This window comes from Dermacentor variabilis, chromosome 2, assembly GCF_050947875.1.
Source record: "Dermacentor variabilis isolate Ectoservices chromosome 2, ASM5094787v1, whole genome shotgun sequence".
NCBI classification, from domain to species: Eukaryota; Metazoa; Arthropoda; class Arachnida; order Ixodida; family Ixodidae; genus Dermacentor; species Dermacentor variabilis.
In genome coordinates this window covers 84,893,799-84,916,790 of record NC_134569.1, presented here as the reverse complement: position 1 = coordinate 84,916,790, position 22,992 = coordinate 84,893,799, and the positions used below count along the sequence as shown (strand labels likewise).

The 22,992-nt window shown below is 43.9% G+C and overlaps 1 protein-coding gene across 2 annotated transcripts in view; it reads right to left on the bottom strand.

Moving 5' to 3' along the window:
• LOC142572214 (E3 SUMO-protein ligase RanBP2-like) overlaps positions 1 to 22,992 on the bottom strand; it is a 163,568-nt gene that overhangs the window by 40,427 nt on the left and 100,149 nt on the right. For both annotated transcript variants that reach the window (XM_075681165.1, XM_075681166.1), the window contains 6 exons: positions 22,083 to 22,238; positions 17,612 to 17,740; positions 14,361 to 16,508; positions 10,641 to 10,985; positions 3,830 to 4,009; positions 941 to 1,105 (listed from right to left, as the gene is read on the bottom strand). In XM_075681165.1, coding sequence (XP_075537280.1) covers positions 941 to 1,105; positions 3,830 to 4,009; positions 10,641 to 10,985; positions 14,361 to 16,508; positions 17,612 to 17,740; positions 22,083 to 22,238 — 3,123 coding nt within the window. The remainder of the gene's footprint in view (positions 1 to 940; positions 1,106 to 3,829; positions 4,010 to 10,640; positions 10,986 to 14,360; positions 16,509 to 17,611; positions 17,741 to 22,082; positions 22,239 to 22,992) is intronic.

Below are 22,992 nucleotides of genomic sequence, written 5' to 3'. Positions count from 1 at the left end.
AGCTCGGAAAATGTTGCATAGGGCGCAAGCACCAGCAGGTTCGTAGAGAAAGGGGAAACCTTCCCGTTGCGGGCGTCGCATGGGAATCATAAGCACTATAAACACCATTGGGCATATCACCTGAGATCTCTCCGAAACTGCCAGAGCTTCATTTGTTTGCTGCAAGCATGGGTGCAGAAAGTTGCGCTACCGCTCTCGTTTTCCCACATGTGGTTAGTCAGCCAAGCTTCAGCTGTGGCAGTCCCTGCAGTCGCTCATACCCAAGTTGGAAATCAGAAGCCCCACTTTACCTAGAATATTATTCTCTTTGAGGGAACCCTCAGTGATGTAAACTATAGCTAGCTGGTCTGCTTGAATTTGTCGTTGCAAACATGATAAATGCTTTCCAAGTGTACACGTGGTTGTCATTCATTGTTTTCCCAAGCATGTACCGTGCTGCGGTACATACACAGGAGTGCACCAACCGTTGTGCGCAGTGTGCCGAGGTGTAAAGCCATTGGCCCCCTCCTTATCCCTATAAAAGGAAGAGATTCTCATAGTAAGCAAGTCTCTACAGGCATTCCATTGCATGTTGAGATTCTGGTTCTGGTTTGAACAGGTAATACACCCAGTTTATCATTCATGGCACTTATGTGCGGCAGTGTCATGTGCATGTAAAATATTCCTATTACTCGACATACCCCCCCCCATCCATAGTGCTAATGGGGGAGGGGGAGGTGTATTCTCTAGGTGTCCACCTTGCCATCTCACCTGCTGCTGAAATGCTGATTTTCTGGGAGCACCCATCTCCTCCTACCCTCCCCCCCCCCCCCTCAACACACACATACAAGGTACGTGATGGCACAGGCCTCGCGCAACACCCGCAATACATAATTTGGCGCAACTGGTGCAGCACTTCTGCCACTATTTTTAAGGAGCAAACTACTACAAGGTAACTGACCGGCTCCCGGCGCATCAGCAGCCTGGTGCGTTTAGTGGTTGGATGATGGAGTAGCTTGATGTCACCAAGACCACGCTCCTTCCATTCACCATCCATCCAGCGATATAACTTGGCCCTGTGGCTGTACAGAACTTTTTCTTCCTCCTCACCAGTGCGTACTTCCACCTGTGTGCCACATTCAAGCCATTAGCACAATCATGAAATGTCAATACGGGTTAATGTTAACATAGGAACCATCACTGCCCAATTTTTACACTACGTGTGGTTGCAATACTGTCATGCTTTCAGAGGCAAAGCCATTTCTCAAAGCTTGAAGCGTTTTTCGGCAACAAAGGGCATTGACATAAGTGCACAAGGGTTAAATTTTGACATAACCTTCTAGCTTCAACACTGTCTACCATCAATACAAGAAATCTCAATTTAAGAAATCCACAATATAGCACACACTTTCCAAATCCTCACCTTAGTTCCATTGAATATCTTGTATTTTCCCCCCAACAATTACCCGAAGTAACCTTGTGTTGTTGTTTTAACTTTAGAAAAGTAGACGCAGTCTGCATGCATGTACCTAGAGCCTTTTGTGGCAAGCAGAACACGAAATCATAGCCCAATATTGGTGCCATATTTGCTGGTGGGCGACAAAAGGACTATCAAATGGAAAAAGAGCACACCGCTTTGCTGTATTTCATGCCGATACAGGAGCTGCATTGGGTATGTGACCTTGTAAATATCCTCCAATGTTTTCTAGAGGCCAATTGGAACAGGAAAATGCTGATAGAAAGGGAGCTTACAAGCACTGCAGCAACTATAAACGGAACACACATTGTCTTGGTTCAATCGCGTCAACATTATTGTAAACAATGACGAGCGCTCTGGCGTGCGCATGTGACAGTTTTGTGCGATCACATATCCAGTGGTGTTCACAATCCTTTTCTCCTCTTGTTCTCTGAAACTGAAACTTGGACTGGTCGCTACAAACAAGACTCCATTACCCTGAAGCAAATGATGTTTCGTGCCGTGATTACTGGGTCATTAGTTACTCATTGCAGCAGAAAAAAACAAGACAGGAAATTTTTATGTCAGTACTACTTTAATGTTTGCCTGTGTGTGCATGACACTATGCTTTAATTCAATTAGCAAGAAAATGTAATGTTTACTGTTACTCATATGATAAAACTACAAGCTTTCGTGCAATTGTCCAATACTTTGCCACCGCTATCAATGCTTCGCCTTTTGGGCCGAACTGCGACTTAGAAGCAATACTAGAAAAAAGGCACAACGGCTACCAAAATTTCGGACGCTGTACTGGACCTTGCTCAATTTGTCAGGCATGAGCACAATGTCACAAATTTACAACAAATGTGGTGGCCGTGAACAACAGGTCGTCGCCCATCATGTCGCCCTGATTCAATTTTAAAGCGAAGCTTTATTTGTGCCGTCCAACAGGTTTTGTTGATGCATTGGTTGGAGTGTGTGGAGAGAAGTCCGGTATTGTGTCATCCCACTACGGGTGACACTATCAGCCGTCGCGGCAGAGTGGACAAGACGCAAAAGCTTTGCTTTGCACTGCCGGTAAAAGATATCAACAAGGCACGAAACTATTTTTGGCAGCCACATTCACAGATTAAACAAAATTACATTTCTTCAGCTCATTGTAATTCATTTTTTCATATTGCCCGATAATTTGAAAATTTTTCACAGCTTCTTCCGTGTAACAAATATCTGTCAGCGACTGTACTTATTTGCTTAACCCTTTCAGGGTCAATGGTGTAATTATTACTCTCAGTTCGGAATGTAGTCAGTGGCACATAGCATTACCACAACTTAATCTTTTTTGAACTCCAGAGCACTTGCCTGTCTGTTATCATAATCATTCAATATGGCACTGGGCATTGGAGACTGAGTGACGCATTTGAAGCCGTCTTTGTTTTCTGAAATACTAGAAAAATGGGGTCTTGGCACAAATTATCCAAATTTTACCCAAATGTAGCAGCAGGGATGGAAGCAGCCAAGGGAATTTGGGAGCAGCACTGGGGGCAGCAAGTATGGCATGTTGGAGCAGGTTTCTTGGAGCATGAATTGTCTACTTTGTAGCAAAGATATGCATTTCTGATCAGGTTCGTAGAGTTTAAAACTCAAAATGAGTGAAATACAGGCAGATGAAGAACATACATTCTTCATTTGACTTTGTGGAACGCTGTTACGTTACAGAAAATCAGTTATGAGGAAGCCCGCAAGGTTGAGGAAGGTTCATGAAAGGCGAAAATTCTTATCCACCCCACTGTACCATGAAGGTACAAAATAAACCCATACGGGTTTCTGAGAAACTGCTATTAAATTACACACCAGATGTACCCAACAAAAGTGGGCAAGAAAAATATAACTGAGGGCTTTACTCAAACAGCATCCACTGCTGCTCAATACAGCTCAATAGAGTATGAAGTGGAAGGGCATTACAGTGTGCCAAGTGTGACAGGGCTACGGAGGCAGTGCTGGTTTGACAAATATTGCACACAGCAGAATGACTGGAGTTTATTCCTCAGATGTGTGGACGTCAAACTGAGAACCACGAACTGCCTGGCACACTCAAAGATCATTAAGACAATCACTTGTGTGCCTTTCTTGTTGCTAAGCCATGCACATCAATAGAAACGTCAGGCTAGGGCCATAAGTCAGCAATACATCAGGTTATGGCCCCAAGTTAGGAAAATATCAACTTGCAAACATGGTGAGCTGCCCACAATAAACATGGTCTCCTTGGGGAGCATTTACTGAAAATTAAAATTGTGTACCAGGCATGGCTGCTCAATATTATCAGATGAGCGGGCACAAGTGATTTGAAATACTACCTGACCTAGCAGCATGCTGAAAACCGCATGACGTTTTTACCTTGGGAGGCAAGGGTACCACAGGTGAGAAGAATATCTCGGCCTCGGGAGATTCTATGGTGCCCGATTCGTCTTCATCTGCATCTGCTGGTGTGCCAGGAGACTTAGGCGTTTTGCCTGGGCTGCGTGGCCGGACACCACTGAAGCTGAACTCGTACTTCTGAGGGCTTCCAAACTTAAACTGCAAGCACAGAATAAATAAATAAGTAAATAAGAAAGCATATGTAAGAATTACTTTTAAACTTCCCTGTACATCCTTGCATACATCAGTTACTACATCTGCGGAAACTTGCAAAGTGGAGAGAAGTAATTAATAAAGCGAAAATAAGACATCCACCCTTTCGTAGCAATTGCTACAAAGGAAACCCATATGGGTTCCTCGAAAGAAAAGCCTCGCAGCTGAAGAAAAATTCATCCTTGTCCGGGACTCGAACCCGGGACCACCGCCTTTCTGGGGCAGCTGCTCTACCATCTGAGCTAACCAGGCGATGGTAGGGCGAAGTCGAATTTGTCAATAACTAGAAGCAAAGGCAAGAGTTTGACGTAATAGTTCTACGGAAACCCGCAATGTGGAGAGAAGTAATTATTAAAGCGAAAATCAGACAGCAATTGTAGCAATTGCTACGAACGGGTGGATGTCCGATATGTGAAAGAGGAAGGATCAATCTTACTGAAACAGTCGAAAACATAAAACTGATTTTTTAAAATGAAAATCGCCGTTTTTCAACCCGCGTCTCCTCTTAACATCAGTTACTACTAACAGTCTAAGAAAAGCTCAGATGGGAACAATGTAGAAATACAATTTGTAAAAATAATGACCTCACCTATTTAACAATGATAGCTGTTACAGATACGGCCACTATTATTGAAGAGGACCAGTCTTTCCAGGTTCATGTGACAGTGTGGGGTATGTGACAGTGTGGTGTATGTAATAGGACCACTAAGTTGCAAAGCTCGCTGCTACAGCCCAACTGAAAACGGCTCAGGATAGAGTGCTGAAATCTGCTTAATGGCAGGACATGCACGTTTATCCTGTGTAGTGGAGCGCCGCATCATATGATGCAAGGTGGTGAAATGTTTGGGGGATTTCTTTGACTCCATGACTATCAAAGCTGTAGTGTATCACACTGGCCTCTGCAAGGCAGGCACATTGTGCCATTGGCCGTACTGACAATAAGAACAACACAACAAGGCAATAAGGTATGACACTTTTAGAGAGCGCAACAAGGTACTACTGTGAGCTGGGTGGCTGCTCCAGTGTGGCTGTAGCAATGGTCAGCCCCTCTTATCGAAGAGGAGCATACGAGAAGTCATGCAGTATGGAAAGCTGTTCAGTACTGAGCAACTCTCACTAAGGAAGAATGCACAGCAGTAAAGTGCGAGCACCTCGACAGCAAGCAAATCTCAGGTGCTGCCAGTAGGCTAAAGTGCTCAGGATGGGTATGTGACTATTCAGTGGCAAGTGTACCTCAAGAAAGTCTGTTACATGTGCCAGCTGATGATTGCACCTTATCTGGCCTCATGTATGTGCAGCTGTCAGTTTTCGGTTATGCTTACAGATGCTGCAAAAACTGCTAAGCCTCTTTTTTAAATGAGGTAATGGCATATTTACGTAAAATAACCAGCTAAACCAAAGTCAACTTTGGGTATTCATGAACCCATTGGCTGACAAAACAACTGAACCACTGGGCAAAAGAACGGGGGCCAAATTGCTGAAGCTGATGATTCACCAGGTAAAAGGTATTGTTGGTTTATAGAGCTATTCGTAGATGTGGTAGCAGCCAATATACGCTGGAAAAGTTTGAGAACATTGTCCATTTCTCTTTCCGAAGAACAATTGGCACAAGGTGTTCACTGCATGGCTTGTTTGACTTTGCTAGCTTTCGTCAATATTTGTAGAATGTTTCCATGGCTGTTTCAACACTTACGTGCATCGGACTCTGCTGAACCCTGGCAAACAATAGCCATCATGGCAGAGCATAGTGTGCAGTGCAAAAAAGTTGAAGTATGCCAGTTGCCACTCTCCATGAGCCTGAGCGTTTCAAGCTTCTTCATACAAAGCTTAATCTGTGGCTGGCAGTTACAGTTCTGAACTGAACAGTGGTGCTTCATATTGTAAGTAAAACTTATTGGTAGACATTTTCCAGTACTTATTATTGTAGAGCATAATACAAAAACACAACAGCGGAAGTTTGCCTAGGATGCGTACAAGACACGTAATTAAAATGACCCGTCTTGCATACATATTTGGTAACCAATGAATTCAACTTTTTTATCTGCATTGACAAGCAGTGAAAATTTTAGTACAAAATCAAGCAGGCCTTGAAAACTTGCATTCAATTAGGAGTGCTATGATGCCAACCTGTTCACCATACCCCGCTTTTTGCATCAGCTAAGTAGCTGATTTTTACTGCAAACAGCAGTTATCAACAAGAAAAAATAACTTTTTTCATTTATGCATTAGTTGTCACCCTATGGCCCAGGCTTTATGGTCCTAGACATGGTCTAGAGCAAATGATCTAGACATGACATGACATTCTAAAAAAAAAAAATTAATAAATAAATAAAAAGTATCAAAGCTGGGATTGAACTATCTTGCAAGCTCAAGCCATCTATTCTAATTAATATACCACAGCTGCTTTGAGCAGTCAAGCATATAAAATTTGCACTGAGCTCCGACAAACATTTATGCTTTTTTTGTCATACAGTACTTATTTTATGCACCATATTGCAGCATCCTGCTGTGTACATTGTGTTTAAATGCTCAACCCTTTTGTATTCCCCGCAACAACAACACAATACAACACACTCAATTTAAACTTTGGTTAGGCATGCTTTATTTCACTAAGGTAACCTACGACTATAACGAAACTAAAAGTACAAGATTCAGTGTAATATCGAATATAGAAAAGCAAATATTGTCTCATCCAGTTCAAAGCATGTTTCCTGGAAGGCAAGCATTTTGGGAGGGTATTCTCAGTCAATAATTCTTGCAGATGCAATCACTTTCGTGTAACTCGACACAGAACATAGTGACGTCTTTGAGCAACAAACAGGCTTCCTGGCGCAGTCCCAAGATGGCATGCTTGGAACCATGGAATTACTGTGCTCACTGTAGAGGAAATGCTGAGCAAAAAAAGTGGCAGTTGCAAAGACGCTGCCTCGCTACTTCTCAATTTTTTAAATCCTAGTGTATGCAATAAAAACATGATGTAAAAACAAGCATTTACAATTAGCACGTACGTATGGGCCATGTGTAAAATTAATTCCATACTTCTTTTAGTCAAATCTCTTATTAAATGTTGATATAAAATTTACAGCACGTGAAAGGATGTGCTTGCAGACGCCTAACCTAGATGGGGCCATACTAAAGGAGACTCGGGATCATGTTAATTGCACATCTCATCTCAATCGCCTCTCGTTTTCTGCGCCTGCACACCAACACAGAGTAGCAACATGGCGGCTCCCTTGCAGTTACCGATTTCGCTGCATGGGTGTTACGGGCAGCTCTTGCTCTAGAGTTGGTTGTATATACTCTATGCTTGGCACTGAGTTAGAAGTTTTATTGCCTGTGGACGCTGATGCTTTTGGCGTGAAGTCGGAAAAACCTCAAGAAAGTGAGCGTATGCTGATGCATGCCGATGCTTATCGCGTGTGTTGCGCGAAGTGGTGCTCATAGCAGCAGCATTGTCATCGCTCATGGTTGAGCGCGTCTATCGAACTGTAGCTCCAGTCACAGCTGGTCTGGAGCGCTCATCTGGCGTCTGACCAGACGTACTCCAGACCATCTGTGCTTCAGAGCATGACGCACTTTACTGCAATGCACCTTTAATAATCGGTAATTGAAATTATGCTCTTTCTTTTCCTCCTTCCTTTTAAAATTAATTTCACACTGAAACTAGCATTCAAGTGTCTTCCTGTGTGGTGTTCGCTTACAACGGATTGGTCAGGGAGCATGTATGAGTTTAGCTCTGGGGTTTGACGTGACAAGCGTGCTGCCACACAGAAGCTATCGCTGAGATCTGCCACATGGCGCCGAGTGGCCGATCTTGGCTGTAAGGGTGGTTTTGGCGGCCTGCCTTTCGTGTTGGACAGTGTGCTTGACACAGGGCCAATAGGATGCTGTTGTCCGTCTACACTGATGTGTCAATTGCTAGTCGTGCAAAATGTCTGGAAAGCAATTTTATCTCCAAAAGTAATTCAATGAGAATACTGCCCTTGCTGGGTGGCTTGCAATGCCAACATACCGCATCACACTCGCATTTTTCTCATGTACGTGCAACCTCGTATCTCTCGTATCTCCTGACATACGACTTTTCTGCATGACACATGTAGAATGGTTAAATTTGGTGTTGTAGCTATGCAGCTGCAATGAGAAAACGAGTGCCACCTGATGGTGCAGATAACATTGGCACAGGAAGAATTCATTTCCTCCTCTTCAGCTGCAAAACAATTGTGCGTGCAGGCCGAGCACTTGCTCGTTGCTGCTTTTGGAAGTAATAAACCACGAAAGGCTTCCACCTGGCTTCGTAGCACAGCGCCAACTTGGTGAACATAAACATTTGGACATGATTTCGTTCACAGGCATGGGTGAACATTCACTTTGTAACCTTGCGTGGAAAGCTGAATTTCCTTAATTCCTCAGCATGTCTCTGTAGAATAATTACTCCTTGCATGTATCTTGTACGTACAGTTCAGTTGCTGAATTCCCAAATACGGGATCCCTAATCCTATAATTTGGGGTTCATAATTGCTGCTGTCTGCATCAAAAAGAAACAAGAAGTCACCAAAATCTTGTGTTTTTTATCTGCATATGATAGAAGCCGCAGTTTCGTTACCAGTACAGTTGAACCCTGTTTAGTGGGGTTATAGTGTTATAGAGGGCCACTAAAGTTACTTTGTTATATACAATATTTATTACAAAAGTATACGCTAATATTGATGAAAAAGAAAGGTTGCACGTACATGAGAAAAATGCGAGTGTGATGCGGTATGTTGGCATTGCAAGCCACCCAGCAAGGGCAGTATTCTCATTGAATTACTTTTGGAGATAAAATTGCTTTCCAGACATTTTGCACGACTAGCAATTGACACATCAGTGTAGACGGACAACAGCATCCTATTGGCCCTGTGTCAAGCACACTGTCCAACACGAAAGGCAGGCCGCCAAAACCACCCTTACAGCCAAGATCGGCCACTCGGCGCCATGTGGCAGATCTCAGCGATAGCTTCTGTGTGGCAGCACGCTTGTCACGTCAAACCCCAGCGCTAAACTCATACATGCCCCCTGACCAATCCGTTGTAAGCGAACACCACACAGGAAGACACTTGAATGCTAGTTTCAGTGTGAAATTAATTTTAAAAGGAAGGAGGAAAAGAAAGAGCATAATTTCAATTACCGATTATTAAAGGTGCATTGCAGTAAAGTGCGTCATGCTCTGAAGCACAGATGGTCTGGAGTACGTCTGGTCAGACGCCAGATGAGCGCTCCAGACCAGCTGTGACTGGAGCTACAGTTCGATAGACGCGCTCAACCATGAGCGATGACAATGCTGCTGCTATGAGCACCACTTCGCGCAACACACGCGATAAGCATCGGCATGCATCAGCATACGCTCACTTTCTTGAGGTTTTTCCGACTTCACGCCAAAAGCATCAGCGTCCACAGGCAATAAAACTTCTAACTCAGTGCCAAGCATAGAGTATATACAACCAACTCTAGAGCAAGAGCTGCCCGTAACACCCATGCAGCGAAATCGGTAACTGCAAGGGAGCCGCCATGTTGCTACTCTGTGTTGGTGTGCAGGCGCAGAAAACGAGAGGCGATTGAGATGAGATGTGCAATTAACATGATCCCGAGTCTCCTTTAGTATGGCCCCATCTAGGTTAGGCGTCTGCAAGCACATCCTTTCACGTGCTGTAAATTTTATATCAACATTTAATAAGAGATTTGACTAAAAGAAGTATGGAATTAATTTTACACATGGCCCATACGTACGTGCTAATTGTAAATGCTTGTTTTTACATCATGTTTTTATTGCATACACTAGGATTAAAAAAATTGAGAAGTAGCGAGGCAGCGTCTTTGCAACTGCCACTTTTTTTGCTCAGCATTTCCTCTACAGTGAGCACAGTAATTCCATGGTTCCAAGCATGCCATCTTGGGATTGCGCCAGGAAGCCTGTTTGTTGCTCAAAGACGTCACTATGTTCTGTGTCGAGTTACACGAAAGTGATTGCATCTGCAAGAATTATTGACTGAGAATACCCTCCCAAAATGCTTGCCTTCCAGGAAACATGCTTTGAACTGGATGAGACAATATTTGCTTTTCTATATTCGATATTACACTGAATCTTGTACTTTTAGTTTCGTTAATAGTCGTAGGTTACCTTAGTGAAATAAAGCATGCCTAACCAAAGTTTTATTTGAGTGTGTTGTATCTGATATTTCGTTATATTAAAATTCGACTGATATTACAACTCTGCATTGAAAACACAAGATATTTCTCTTTTTGTGAAAACTGATTTAGTCCTATATATAAACGAAGTTCTGTACAGGTCCCCTCTGCTGATTCGACATTAAATAATTCATTTGGCTTGTCTTTTAATACAACTGACTGGCTTTCGAAAGCCCCGTAGGAAACCAATGCCTTACAACATAACTTGCACCATTAGTAAAAGAAAAAAAAGAAAGAAAAAGAAAAAAATATTCTGACAGCCCTCCCACAGTCAGATTAATGGAAATTGACTGCACTAACAGAAAACTCCCCAATGCAATAATTGTGGCATAAACTTCTGTCTAAATTCAATTACCGTTGTTGGTGTAGATGTAGCCACTGGTGCACTGGTAGATGAAGTTGTATCCGGCTTAAAAGTTGCCACCCCAAATGTGAAAGTGGATGGTGGTGTGACAGTGCCTAGGCGTGGGGAGCCAAACACAAATCCTGAAGGTTTCGGTGTTGTTGAAGCCATTTGGGAAGTGGAGGGTGCTGAGGGCAAGTTGGTAATTGTTGGCTGTGGAGCACTGCTCGCACCAGGAAATCCAAAGCTGAACTTGGCTGGTGCAACTCCCGCAGGTGCAGTGCCAACAGGGAACCCACCACCTCCAGACACTGGGGCAGCAAACTTCTCCAATGCCTTCAAAGGTGACGGCGTAGGCTGCAGTGCATACCACACTGCTCAGTGCTACAGTCCTAATGCTTGCTGCATATTATATCACAAAGACCCAATGTAAGGAACAAGAAGAAAGGTATTAACCAAGGGGCCCAATTTTTATTAGAGACATTTAGTGTGTCCGGTATTCCGGCAAGCGCGGGCGGTTTGCCGGTTTAGCGGGGGCATTAACGTGAGCGGCCAGATTGGTGGCGCCAGCTAGTGGCGCAATGCTCAACCACACAAACACAAAGCTAATTACTATATTCTGCTTAGCTGCTGGTGTAAATTTCCGACAGTGACATAATCGTGTTCACCATTACGCCGCTGCGAAAAATTTGCACCAGTAGCGAAGCAGGATATAGTGGGTTACTGCAGTTTTAGCACTGTGTTTGTCTGGTTGAACTCTACGCTACCAGGCGCCTGCACTGCTCTGGCCGCTCACATTTACACCCCCGCAAATCCGGCAATCCGCCCAAACCGGTCCCGTTTACTGGAATAGCGGACAGGCTAAAAGTCTCTATTAATCGTATTATGGAAGCCAACAAACAATGACACCAAGGAAAACACAGGGGAAATTACTTGTAGTAATTAAAGAAATGATAAATTATTGGAAATGAAAGTAGATGAAGAAACAACTTGCCGCAGGTGGGGAACGATCCCACATCTTCACATTACGCGTGCGATGCTCTACCAATTGAGCTACCATGATGCTGTTTTCCATCCACTTTCTTGGGTGTTCATGTTTTACAACTAGAATTAACCCTGGGAATGCTTGCCAGCGCCACCACTCACAAACCTCAGTGGCGCATGAGGAACATCCTTTCTGCCGCAGGTGCCACAATTACGTTGTCTTTTTAGGTGAAGGCAACTGATCATTAAACCTACACATGCTACCTGAAAGCATCAATGCTGCCAGACATACATACATACAGTGAAACCTCGTTAAACCGTCCCCGCTTAAATGGTAGTTTCATTTTAAAAGTAGTAAAGTCTAATCCCCGACTCAGCGGCCATTGAACCTAATGTGTTTTGTATCCGCATAAACCGTACCAGCTTATTGCGTACGCATCGGTTAAAACGTAGCGTTTCAACTTTTCGTCGCGCAAGAACGGCGGCGCGCCGTCTCAATCAGGTGGCCCGGCAGAACAACAAGCCTGAGAGATCAGAATAACGGCCTCCAAGCGCCCTGTGCGTTTGCGCGTGAAGCCACATCAACATCATTTCGACGCCGTGCCAGAGAGGGTCATGGCGTCGTGCACCGAGGGCTCGCGCTCTTCCGAAGCTCAGATAGAAAAGACGCCGGGTGCTCAGCATAGAAAAAAAAAAATTAGACATTGTCCGTGCTATCGAACGTGACACGAAGGAGTCGGCGCTGGCACGCAACAGGGATCTGCTTTTGACTACAGTGTGTGGCATTTGGAATGCGAAGAAGTTGCTCGGCAGCGCTGCTGCGACCGCGAAGACATGTTGGCTACGAGGTTCAACTTTTCACCATCGTTGCCTGTGTTGTTGCCGAAGTGACGACTAGCGACAGTGATGAGGACGACACGAAAAGCGACAGCACGGGCGATTCAGGCCCGACAGTGGCATAAGCTGCGCATTACGTCGGCCTCATGAATGCAATCATTGCGACGAGAACAGGGGTGCGATAACGTAACTCTATTCCAAATGAAAAGTATTCTAAACTCCAGCACCCGGCAATGAAAAAGGCGCCCCCAGGCTTCTGCAGCACTACTGTGCATGTGCACAGAGAATACGTAACGCCAACGAGGGATCTGCCATGCGAGTGTTTGCCGAAAAGAGGGGGCTGGCTGAAAAGCTGGCATGCAGCTTCAGTAAGTTTGAGGCCGCTGCGGCATCAAACAAAAATAACACTTTTGTCGCGCGAAGTGAATAAATACTGCATGTTTTCTTTCCTCTTTCATTGCACTCTCTCTGAGTTCCATTTTCGATAGGTTAGTGGCCGATCTCATGCTATTCGTTTAAACAGTACTACCGTTTAGTACGTACTTTTTCCGAGCTCCGGCCAACTACGGTTTAACGAGGTTTCACTGTATAGGCAATATTGGCTTCTGGTTCGTATCATATCATATGGAAAAAAAAGCAGTTAAGCTCAAATAGCACAACAGAAATATCTTTGCACAGCAAATGGCTGTATTGTGGAATCATAATGTGCAGCCTATGAATCTTTGCTCAACCACTACATTACACCTTTAAATTCCAAGCTGGAAAGCCAAACCAAGATACAACCAAACTTGGGTTGCTTCACAGATTTGAAGATAAAAAATTATGCAGATCCCATGCACTGTGGGAATCTAATTGACAACGGTGTTTGCGAGGACCCCTATTGTTTAGCAACCGTTAGCAAATATACAGCACAGAACCAAGCTGGACACATTTTTACCAGGAAATGCCTGGTCCAACAAACACTTGTGGGACTCGAATAGGCGGATCTTAACCTAAGCATTACGATGGCGGCATGACAACACTAGGATGAATATGGAAACCCTACAACTGTACGAGATGCTGCACTAACAACAATGGCATGACAACAGTGTAATTATTAAAGATTTAAATGAAATTCTGGGGCTTTACGTGCAAAACTCATGATTGGATTATGAGGCATACTGTAGTGGAGCACTCTGAATTAATTTTTACCACCTGGGGTTCTTAAAGACGCATGTAAATCTAAGTACTCAAGCATTTTTGCATTTCACCCCTATAGAAGACAGCATGACAACAACGGCTTGACAATGATAAAATGTTGAGAACAGAATGATGATAATGACAAAATCTCAATAATAACAGAGTTACTCCCATTAAAGACGGAGTAATGACGGCATGATGACTGCATAATTACCCCGGTGTGAAAAACAACTTGACGATGATGTAATGGCAAGGACAGAATGCTAACGACAATATTGCATTGACAATATAGTGAAGACGACGAAAGCAAGACGACGACATAAAAATAAAGAAATGAACACGATAGAATAAGTTGGCAGAAAGTTTGTTTTGGAGCTAACATTTAAGGTTACGTACACCACCAGCTGCCCCAAGCAGCTCGTTTTCACTATATTCGGTGCTGGTCTGCATAATGCCCGGGCAGATAAGTGTGCAACACAGCAGCAGCTAGCACCTACAAAGTGGGGTGAAGAGGGAAAGTAAGCTTCATTTTAAGGAATTTTTGAGCAAAACCAATAGTGTTCTTGGCGTTGCTGATACTGCTGTCACAAACTAGGGAGCCTTCCCAGTACCTTTCACTAGTAAATGTAATTGCAATCACCAACATGTTTTACAACAACATTGCACTAAACACAGGCACTAGGTGGTAAATGTTTTCAGCATGCAGAAGGTAATGTAAGAGAATTCACCAACCTCGGCAGCATCTGAGCCAGGCTTTTGGGTCTCGCAGGCCACACATGATGTCCTGTCAGCCGAATTCGACACATAGCAGATGTCACAGTTCCAGGTGCCTGCCTTTGGCTTAAACTGACTCAACTGGGAGAGTGGCACAGTAGGTGCTGGCTCCAGTTGCTTCTTATCGGCCTGCTGCTCCTGGCTTTTATCACTCTTCTCTTCCCCTGCAGCTTCTTTCAGAGGTGTAACAGGGTGGGCTTTGTCCCTGCAGCTCTCAAATACTTGCTTAAACCGATCAGCCTGCTCCGTCGTCTTAAAGCGCGCTGCAAGATTTTCCTTGCAGAGTTGTCCATCACTATAATCATTGGCAAACCAAGACCATGCGCGATCATTTGTTGACAGCGGACCTAATTTCATCTCTGGCAAAATTCTGTGATTGGCACACAGTTTGAGCACTTGGTCCCTGCGCATCAACACACGGCATACTTGCGTCTTTGGGTGCTGAAGGATCTTCAATTGGCCAATTCCACGCTCCTTCCACTGCTTTGTTTCAGCATCAAATCGGAACAGTTTGGCTCTCTCAGAGAACAGGACTTCTTCATCCTCTTCACCTGTTTTGACATCCACAAGCTCCGGTAGGGAGACTACTGGTTCAAACTCGGCACTGGGGACAAAGTCCTCTGGTATTTCACCTGGGCTCCGCAGTGAGTCTGCTCGCTGCCTAGTCGCAATCGGAGTTGGAGGTAATGGCTTTGGCAGAGGAGATGGCACCTGTGGTTGAGGTGGAAGAGATGATATTACCGGTGGTTGAGGTGGCAGGGAAGAGGTCACTTGTGGTTGCTTGGCTGGTGTTGTACTCAGTTTGCTAATTTCTGAACGGGAACTTGCTAAAAATGACTGAGTTGCACTAGCTGACTCTGGGAGCTCATCTTTTTTCACTGTGGCTGGTGGGCTCTTGAATGAAAAGCCTGCAAAAGGGCTGGGCTTTGGTGACTCCTTTATTGTTGCTGCTGCAGTAACAGGCTTTGCTTCTTCCTTGGGAAGCTCTTTTACTTTTGGTGGGCCAGAAAATGTAAATCCACCAAACACATTCTTTCCTGATGAAGCCATTACATCAACAGCTGAAGTGACTGGAGTGCTTGGCTTCTGCTCTGGTACAGAGACACCGAATGAGAATACAGGAGCTGGCTGTGCTGCTTGTATGTTAAAAGGCTTCCCCAAAGAATTCCCAAAGGAGATAGAAGCAGCTAGATCAGGTTTTTCTGTTGGCTGTTGTGCTGCCACAGGCACTTCCACAGTCTTTGGTTTCTCAGTACCCGGCTTTGGCGAGTCGCACGCTGCACATACGAGTTTGTTGGCATCATTGCTCACATAGCATGTGTGACACGCCCAGGCGCCTGGTTTTGGATGAAACATCTTGCCGAAACCAGTTGCTGACAAGTGAGGCAGACTTGTGGGTGGAGAGCCAGATGCCACGACAGACGAAGCTATAGGACTGCTAAATGACAAAGCTGATGTCACCATGCTGCCGGCAGCAGATCCAAACACATGTGCGGCCCCTGTTGTCTTGGGACCACCAAAGCTTGATGTGGTTGAGGAAACTGTCACAGAAGCGGTGGATAATGGAGCGGAGGCAACAAATGGTGAACTGAATGGCCCAGCGGGTACTACTGTTGTGGTTGTTGCTGACCCAAACACAGGAGGTGCCACTATTGACTTGGAGACCCCAAAACCTGGCGTCGATAGAGGAAAGGTAGAAGGCACGCTAGCTGGAGATGCAGATACAGTTACTGGAGAACCAAATGATACAACAGGCATCCCTGCGGTAACTGTCGAGGGTCCAAAGTTGGAAGGTGCCGGTGTTATTCTAGGGGAGCTAAGACCTGATGGTGACATTGAAAAAGTGGTAGCTGTGCTGTCTGCTGTAGTGGAGGCCGCTGATGACGAAGACACTGCAGCCTGTCTCGACTTGTTTACTGCTTGTTCAAAAGCTTCTTTGAACTGCACTGCTATTTCAGGCGTTTTGAAACGTATGCAGAACTTCTCTGGGTGTGCCTCACCATCTGCAAAATCTTGGGCATCCCATATCCAAGCAGTGTCCTTTTTTGGCATTGGAGCTAGTGTCATTCCAGACTGAATGTAATGGTTGGCGCATACTTTCAGCACCTGCAAATGAATTGGCAGATTCCACTGACATTACCATCTGAAATTGGTTCAAGATGGCAGATACATAAAGACCTACAGTTCCTCACAATATTACCTAGAGAAGAATCTGGTGCCACTGTCTATGCAAGTTTCACAATGAGGACCGTGTCACCACAGTAATACCAAGATGTGGGTGTGCAAAACGTCCCAATTAAATAGCTGTAAAGCTTTACTAGAATGAAATCATCATGCAAGGTCTTTGTTTACCTGTAATACAACTTTCACTATTCTTTACTCATGCTTAATACAAGCAACTAAAAGCAACAAATACATTTCAAAATGATGCACTGTGAGTATAGACTGACACAGCTATTGTACCTTCTTTTCCAACTTTTGCGGCCCACCAGTTCACGTTTAAAGTCATTTCACAACCCGGCACGAGTTCTTGTGGTTTAAGAATGCTCTTTACATCAAAACAAAGAAAAGGCAACATTATACAGGCCATTTTATTAAAGAGTGGACTATTGCGACAGACGGGACGCGGCTAGCCAAATGCATTTCCACAATGTCTTAGCTCTTGAAATAGATGCCCATCTAAAGGTACCACTTCCCAGCACTCCCATGCATTCAACATGAAACGACCAATTTTCCCTTTAGGTAATTATAGAAGTTCTATGTAAAAGGCAAACAAAATAAATTATTGAAAAATAAATTATTGAACAATGAACGAAAACCCCTCTTTAGCAGTAGGTGGTGCAAATTTCAACAATCTCTGATCAATCTTATATGTAGTACTTGGAAGTTGTTTTTTTCAATAATTATTTGGTACCTTTGTGAGGGCCCCCATAATGAAATATTACCGTATTTTTTGGACTACAAGTTACCTTTTTTGCTTTTCCTAAATTTTCATCAATGCGTCTTATGCAAGGGTGCAACTTATATACACCATGCATGCTGGCACATTTAACATGAGCATTGCCTCCCCCCCCCCCTCCACTCCTCATGTGCAAGAAACTGTAGGGACATTTGTCAAATGCTACTGTGATGTTTAGTCCCGTCCCCTCCTTTTTGATGAAGAAAAAATAAAATAGAAAAAAAGGAAGGGAATTATTCGGCACACTTACCTGCTCTCGACGCATAAGCAGGCGCACTTTGCCCTCCTTGCTTTCAAGCAATTTGACGACACCAATGCCACGTTCCTTCCACTCTTTGTCAACATAGCGGAAGAGTTTGGCTCTTTCTTCAAAGCAAACCTGTGAATCAAAACAGAGCGAAATGCTGAGCATGAGAATCAACTTCAGCAGTAGCAAAGCCCACCAGAGAGATCAAGAAAAATGCGAGGAAACCTCACTTCTAAGTAGCAACAATTTTTACAGAGTGCTCATATCGCTTGTCCCTTGTAACTTCAGCCAAACATTAAAGATATGCAAATGCCACGTACCTAACTGGACAGAACCAAGATAATGTTGTTTGCAGTCACATGGAGATACTCAGATTACATTATGCATTCTGCTTAATTACATAGTCTTAATTGCATGTCAAGTGCCCATTTAAGATATTATACTCTCAAGAGGTTAGTTATTTCACAGCCCTCAGCCACCAACAGCACCTTTCATAGCCTAGCCACGGATATGGAACAAAATGCCCCATAAATTGCCTACATAGTGTTCAAGATGAAAACCAGCTGGTGAAGCATGGCATTCCTTTTTAGTGCCATGGAAGAGGCTCGATGCGAAGTCCTAGAACCACTTCTGCTTTTCTCACAGCGGGCAATGTCTGCACATAATGGCAATCATGGCAGCCACACTTAACTCCAGCTGAGAAGTCACAAACCCCCTTCTTTATAGGTGCACTACTCATTGCGCAAAACGTAGATCTGCCAGGTACCCTGAGAACCCTTGCAAATATGTATGAGGAAACACGCAGAATGGCAACAAAATGATGAGCACAATGTGCCCCGACCTCAAAGTGGTGCCCTTCTGTTCCACCTGTTTGCTGGTCAACATATGCAGTTCTCTATGACATTCTTGATGCTAGCCGGCCAATAATACTGTGCAAGTTGCAATACTGACAAATACTACTCAAGTGTACAGTCCAGTCTACTGTTAAAGAACACTAAAGGCAAACACTAAGTCGATGTGGACTATTAATATACCATTGCAGAAACCTCGCAGTGCTTGTTCTGTGCCAGGCAAATAGAGTAAAACCTTGTTAAACCGTACCTGTTTAACAGTAGTTTTGTTTTAAAAGTAGTAAAGTCAAATCCCCGACTCAGTGGCCATTGAACATAATGTATTTTGTATCCGCATAAGCTGCACCAGTTTAGTGCGTACGTATTGGTTAACACGTAGTGTTTCTACTTTTCGTCGCACAAATACAGTGGTGCGTTGTCTCCATCAGGCGGCCTGGCAGAACAACAAGCCTCATAGACCAGAACAACGGCCTCCCAAGTGCCCTGTGTGTTTACGTGTGAAGCCACATCAACATCAATATGATTTCGGCACCGTGCCACACAGCGTTGTGGCGTCGTGCAAACAAGGACTTGCATCATATGCTCGCGTCATGCCGAAGCTAGGATAAAAAAGATGCCGGCTGCTGAGCATAGAAGAAAAATTAGACATCCTTCGCGCTACTGAATGTGACACGAAGAAGTCGGCGCTGGCACGCAACAAAGAACTAACAGGATGGTCATTTGAGGGGCGTGGTAATTACATTAGATGCATTACCGAAGTGGTAATGCATCCAATGTAACTGAAACACTTCTACTTTATTGTGCGGCAAATCCCTACTGTGTGTTCACTTTAAGAATGCATATACAGCCGATCTAAGATATATCAAACTTGAATAGGATTGTGAAATAGTTGATAGATAATTCGAAATATAAAATATGCCTATGTAAACTTTATCTGAAAACTCCACTAATCTTGTCCAGGCTGAGAATGTGAAAAGTGGCACTTTACTGATGTTTCTCCATGGCTGCGTTGAGTGCACAAAAGCTTACTTTTTCTTTTCTCCACACATGCATGTTGCAAGTGGTCTTTGATATCAATCAGATCACAACCTCAACTGTGCAGTTCCACATCACCTCACCATAAGGTTCTGGTGCACCGAGGGGGGAGGAGGCACTATACTCCGGCAGCGCCTGAACGGGCCCTATTATTTTGAAATGGACTTGCACTAGGTACAGTTTAGGCACGTCGAGGGCTGAAAGCTTTGTGTGCCTTGTGTTCTCACTGCTTAGTTAGTGCTGAAGCGAGAGGCAGCACAAAGATTAATTTGCAACTTCCAATTCTTGGTATGCTTCACGGCATAACACTACTGCATTGATGCGAAGCTGACTTTCAGGAACCAGTATTATGCAATTTAAAGACTGAGTGTCGGTGCCAATCTATAATGGTACCATTTGTTTTCATATTCATCTCGCGTTACATTTGTGGTTTCATGTTTTTTTCTCTTTCATGTCGCCTTACTTGAAAATTGACCCTTATGTCGCAATCGCGGTTGTGTTACATTCAAGTACAGTACAACCTTTATTCTATACCTTCTTATTTAGCTTTATTATAACAACTGCTACTCTCATTAATGCTGCAGAATCCATCAATGTTGTCCATCATCTCCTTATGAATTAAAAATCCTACCCCATATTCTCTCTAACCTGGAATACCTCTGTAACAGAGGATGTGGCCATTAATCAGCACTGTATGAGCCTCACAAGTTTTTCTAACCTCATGAAGGCCAATATATCCCAGGCAATGCCCGATAAGTCCTAAAAGAGCACTGCTAAATTAGCCTTATTTGATAGGGTTTGTGTGTTAAACGTTGCCAGGTTCACTTCCCAGTTGGGGCCTGTTTGGATCCAGAGATTCTTGGCAACTCTGCCGCGTCACAGGTTTGACCACCGCCTTGGCACAATGCTTCGCAGCCGCACTATACATCACATGTCACTAAGCCAGAGTGAAACTATCAAAGCAGTTTCCTTTGTCGCAATTGCTTATCCTTTAGTTCAGGTTTATCAATTACGCATGCACTAACTTGTCAGCTGAACTCTGCCTAACATCAAACTCGATTTGAACTGCTGGCAAGAGCTGAAATATGCATTTCAACCTGGGAAGCACGTTTCGACTCACTTCGAGTGCAAATAAATACAAGGTGTTCCAGCTTAAGTTGGCGAAGTTATTAAAAGAAAAGAAAAACACTGACGACTGAAGACTGCAGAACTAATAATCGTACCTAGCATTTTTTCTTTCTTTTTCTTTTAACAGCCCAGCTAACATTAGCTTAACATTCAGTACATTACAAGTACAGGTGCTGCAACAATTGCACGGTCTTTGTTATGTTTTCTCTCAGTGGTTGATTTCGCGAAGGTTTGCAGACCGTTCCTTCCGTCCCTTTTCAGTTGGAACAACAATAATGCACACAACTATCTTATAGAGTGACAGAAGTTTTGTGACCAGTAAAAAAGTATAGTTAAAGGACTCTGGTAGAACTGGATGCAGTGAGGAAGTGAACCAGCCTGAATGAATATGCACCGTGCCGCAGTCTACACACTTGTGCTGCAAATGCCGTGTGAACGTGCTTGGCCGCTTGTACGTTGCAATGACATTTAAACAGCAGATTGTCCTACATTGGCAACAAGTCAACCAAAAAGACACACTTAGATTCAAAAGTGGCTCTCTGCTTGCGGAACAGCCATGTCCCTACCCAATGATAAGTCCCTACGATCATGAATTTAACCCGTTCAGCACAGACTGTGGGCCAACGACTAGCACAGTGGTTGCCTTTCTGTGAAGTGCAGATATAGCATGCAGTTGTTTTGTTAAATCCAAATTATGTAAAAATCTGTCTAAGTGGGGGTTCATGTCAGGTTCATTTTGGCTGCTTGCAGAACCCTAAAATGACATTTGTGGGAAGTCTACAAGACAAGCCTGGTGGTGCAGACATCTCCAGCTCAGCATTCCATGCCTGGAGTCATTTAGTGAAAAGATACGGCACCACTCACACTTTATTAGGGAATGTGCATATCCAACTTGGAGGCCTCTCGCATTCTTGAAGCAGCGTAGCAATTCCCTTTCCAATACGTAACGGCGACAGGTTGAATGCTTCAGTGTCCGGCCGCTCTTTCATCTATCAATATGGTTAACCACATTACATCACTGTGTTGCAGCGAAATTTACGTTTTGCCATTATGGAGTGCAAATAAGATGCTTATGCAAGAGTTATTTATATTTTGAGAATTGAGAAACACCTTGCTCATTTTTGCTCCATGGCACGTACTGCTCTTACCTTGTTTGACAGCCATAAAAATTCTGTTTTGTCAGCATGAATACTTCCAATGTTGCAAGAAATTAAATTAGGAGAAGTGCACTTACAGGGGTGCAGAGCAGAACAGTGTTCAATATACAGGTAGCACAGTGCTATACTTTGCATGAGATTTCTAAGTAAATGTTAGAACTGTTCGATATATCTGGGATCGACTGTAGTACCATGTGTAGTCCTCCCCATTTTCTAAAACAAGAACCCAACTGCAGTTGTTCAGCGAGGGAATGCATTAAGGAAATGCCTTTAACCCATCTATTCTACACTGCGGTCACGTACCTTCTCATTCTCTTCACCAGTGCAGACCGACACCTCCTCAGGCAGCGGAATTAGAGGTGTGAAGTTCCCTTCGACTTCGACTTCCTCCACATAGTCGTCCGATCCAGTGCTAGCTCGTTGCAGGCGGCGTGGTGCTGCAGGAGACGGTGTCTGTGCCTGCACAATCCTAGCCTGTTGCAACTCATTTGATACCAGTTTGAGTCTTATGCTCTCACATGATATATGCTCACTGTAACTTCAAAAGGTATTTTGATTTCGGCTAATGCCTGAATCACAATTGTAGTTTATAGCAAAACACTACATGCTTACGTCAATGACATAAAAGCATTGTTTCAACAAGGGGAAATAGTGCAGCGCATTGGAGTTTGAAGCTGAAATGAAGCCAAAAAAAATGAAGCTATATGCCATACACAGAAATGTCCTAGCTCAGCAAATGCCACTTACACATTTCAGATTCTGAAAATGTGTCCGGTTGGTTACATAAGAAAAATGGGGTAGTACATTCTGTTGTACTCTTGTGTCGAGCCCATAAGATTACCATTCCTCAATGTCATCCTTACTTTTCTACAGGACAAAGGTATCAGCAGCAATCACAGACAGAAGAACAACAGTTAATTGCCTTTTCATTATGCATGAGGTGGTAGCAATATCCGAAAGAGCTATCATATAATCCAAGGTACATTTTCACAAATTTGACGCACACAATCACCGTTTCGTATTATATTCGTGTCCCAAAACTTTCCACATTGTTCCGTGAAGCTATTTATGGTTTTTCATTTTTGAAATGTGGTGGGAAGAAATAGGCACCTATTGCTACTGTCATCAGGTGATGGCAATAGGTGCTCAAGCCACTGTTGACTGCCTATGCCAACAGCCAAAGGATTGGGCAGACCATCTGAGAGTTGGCGTT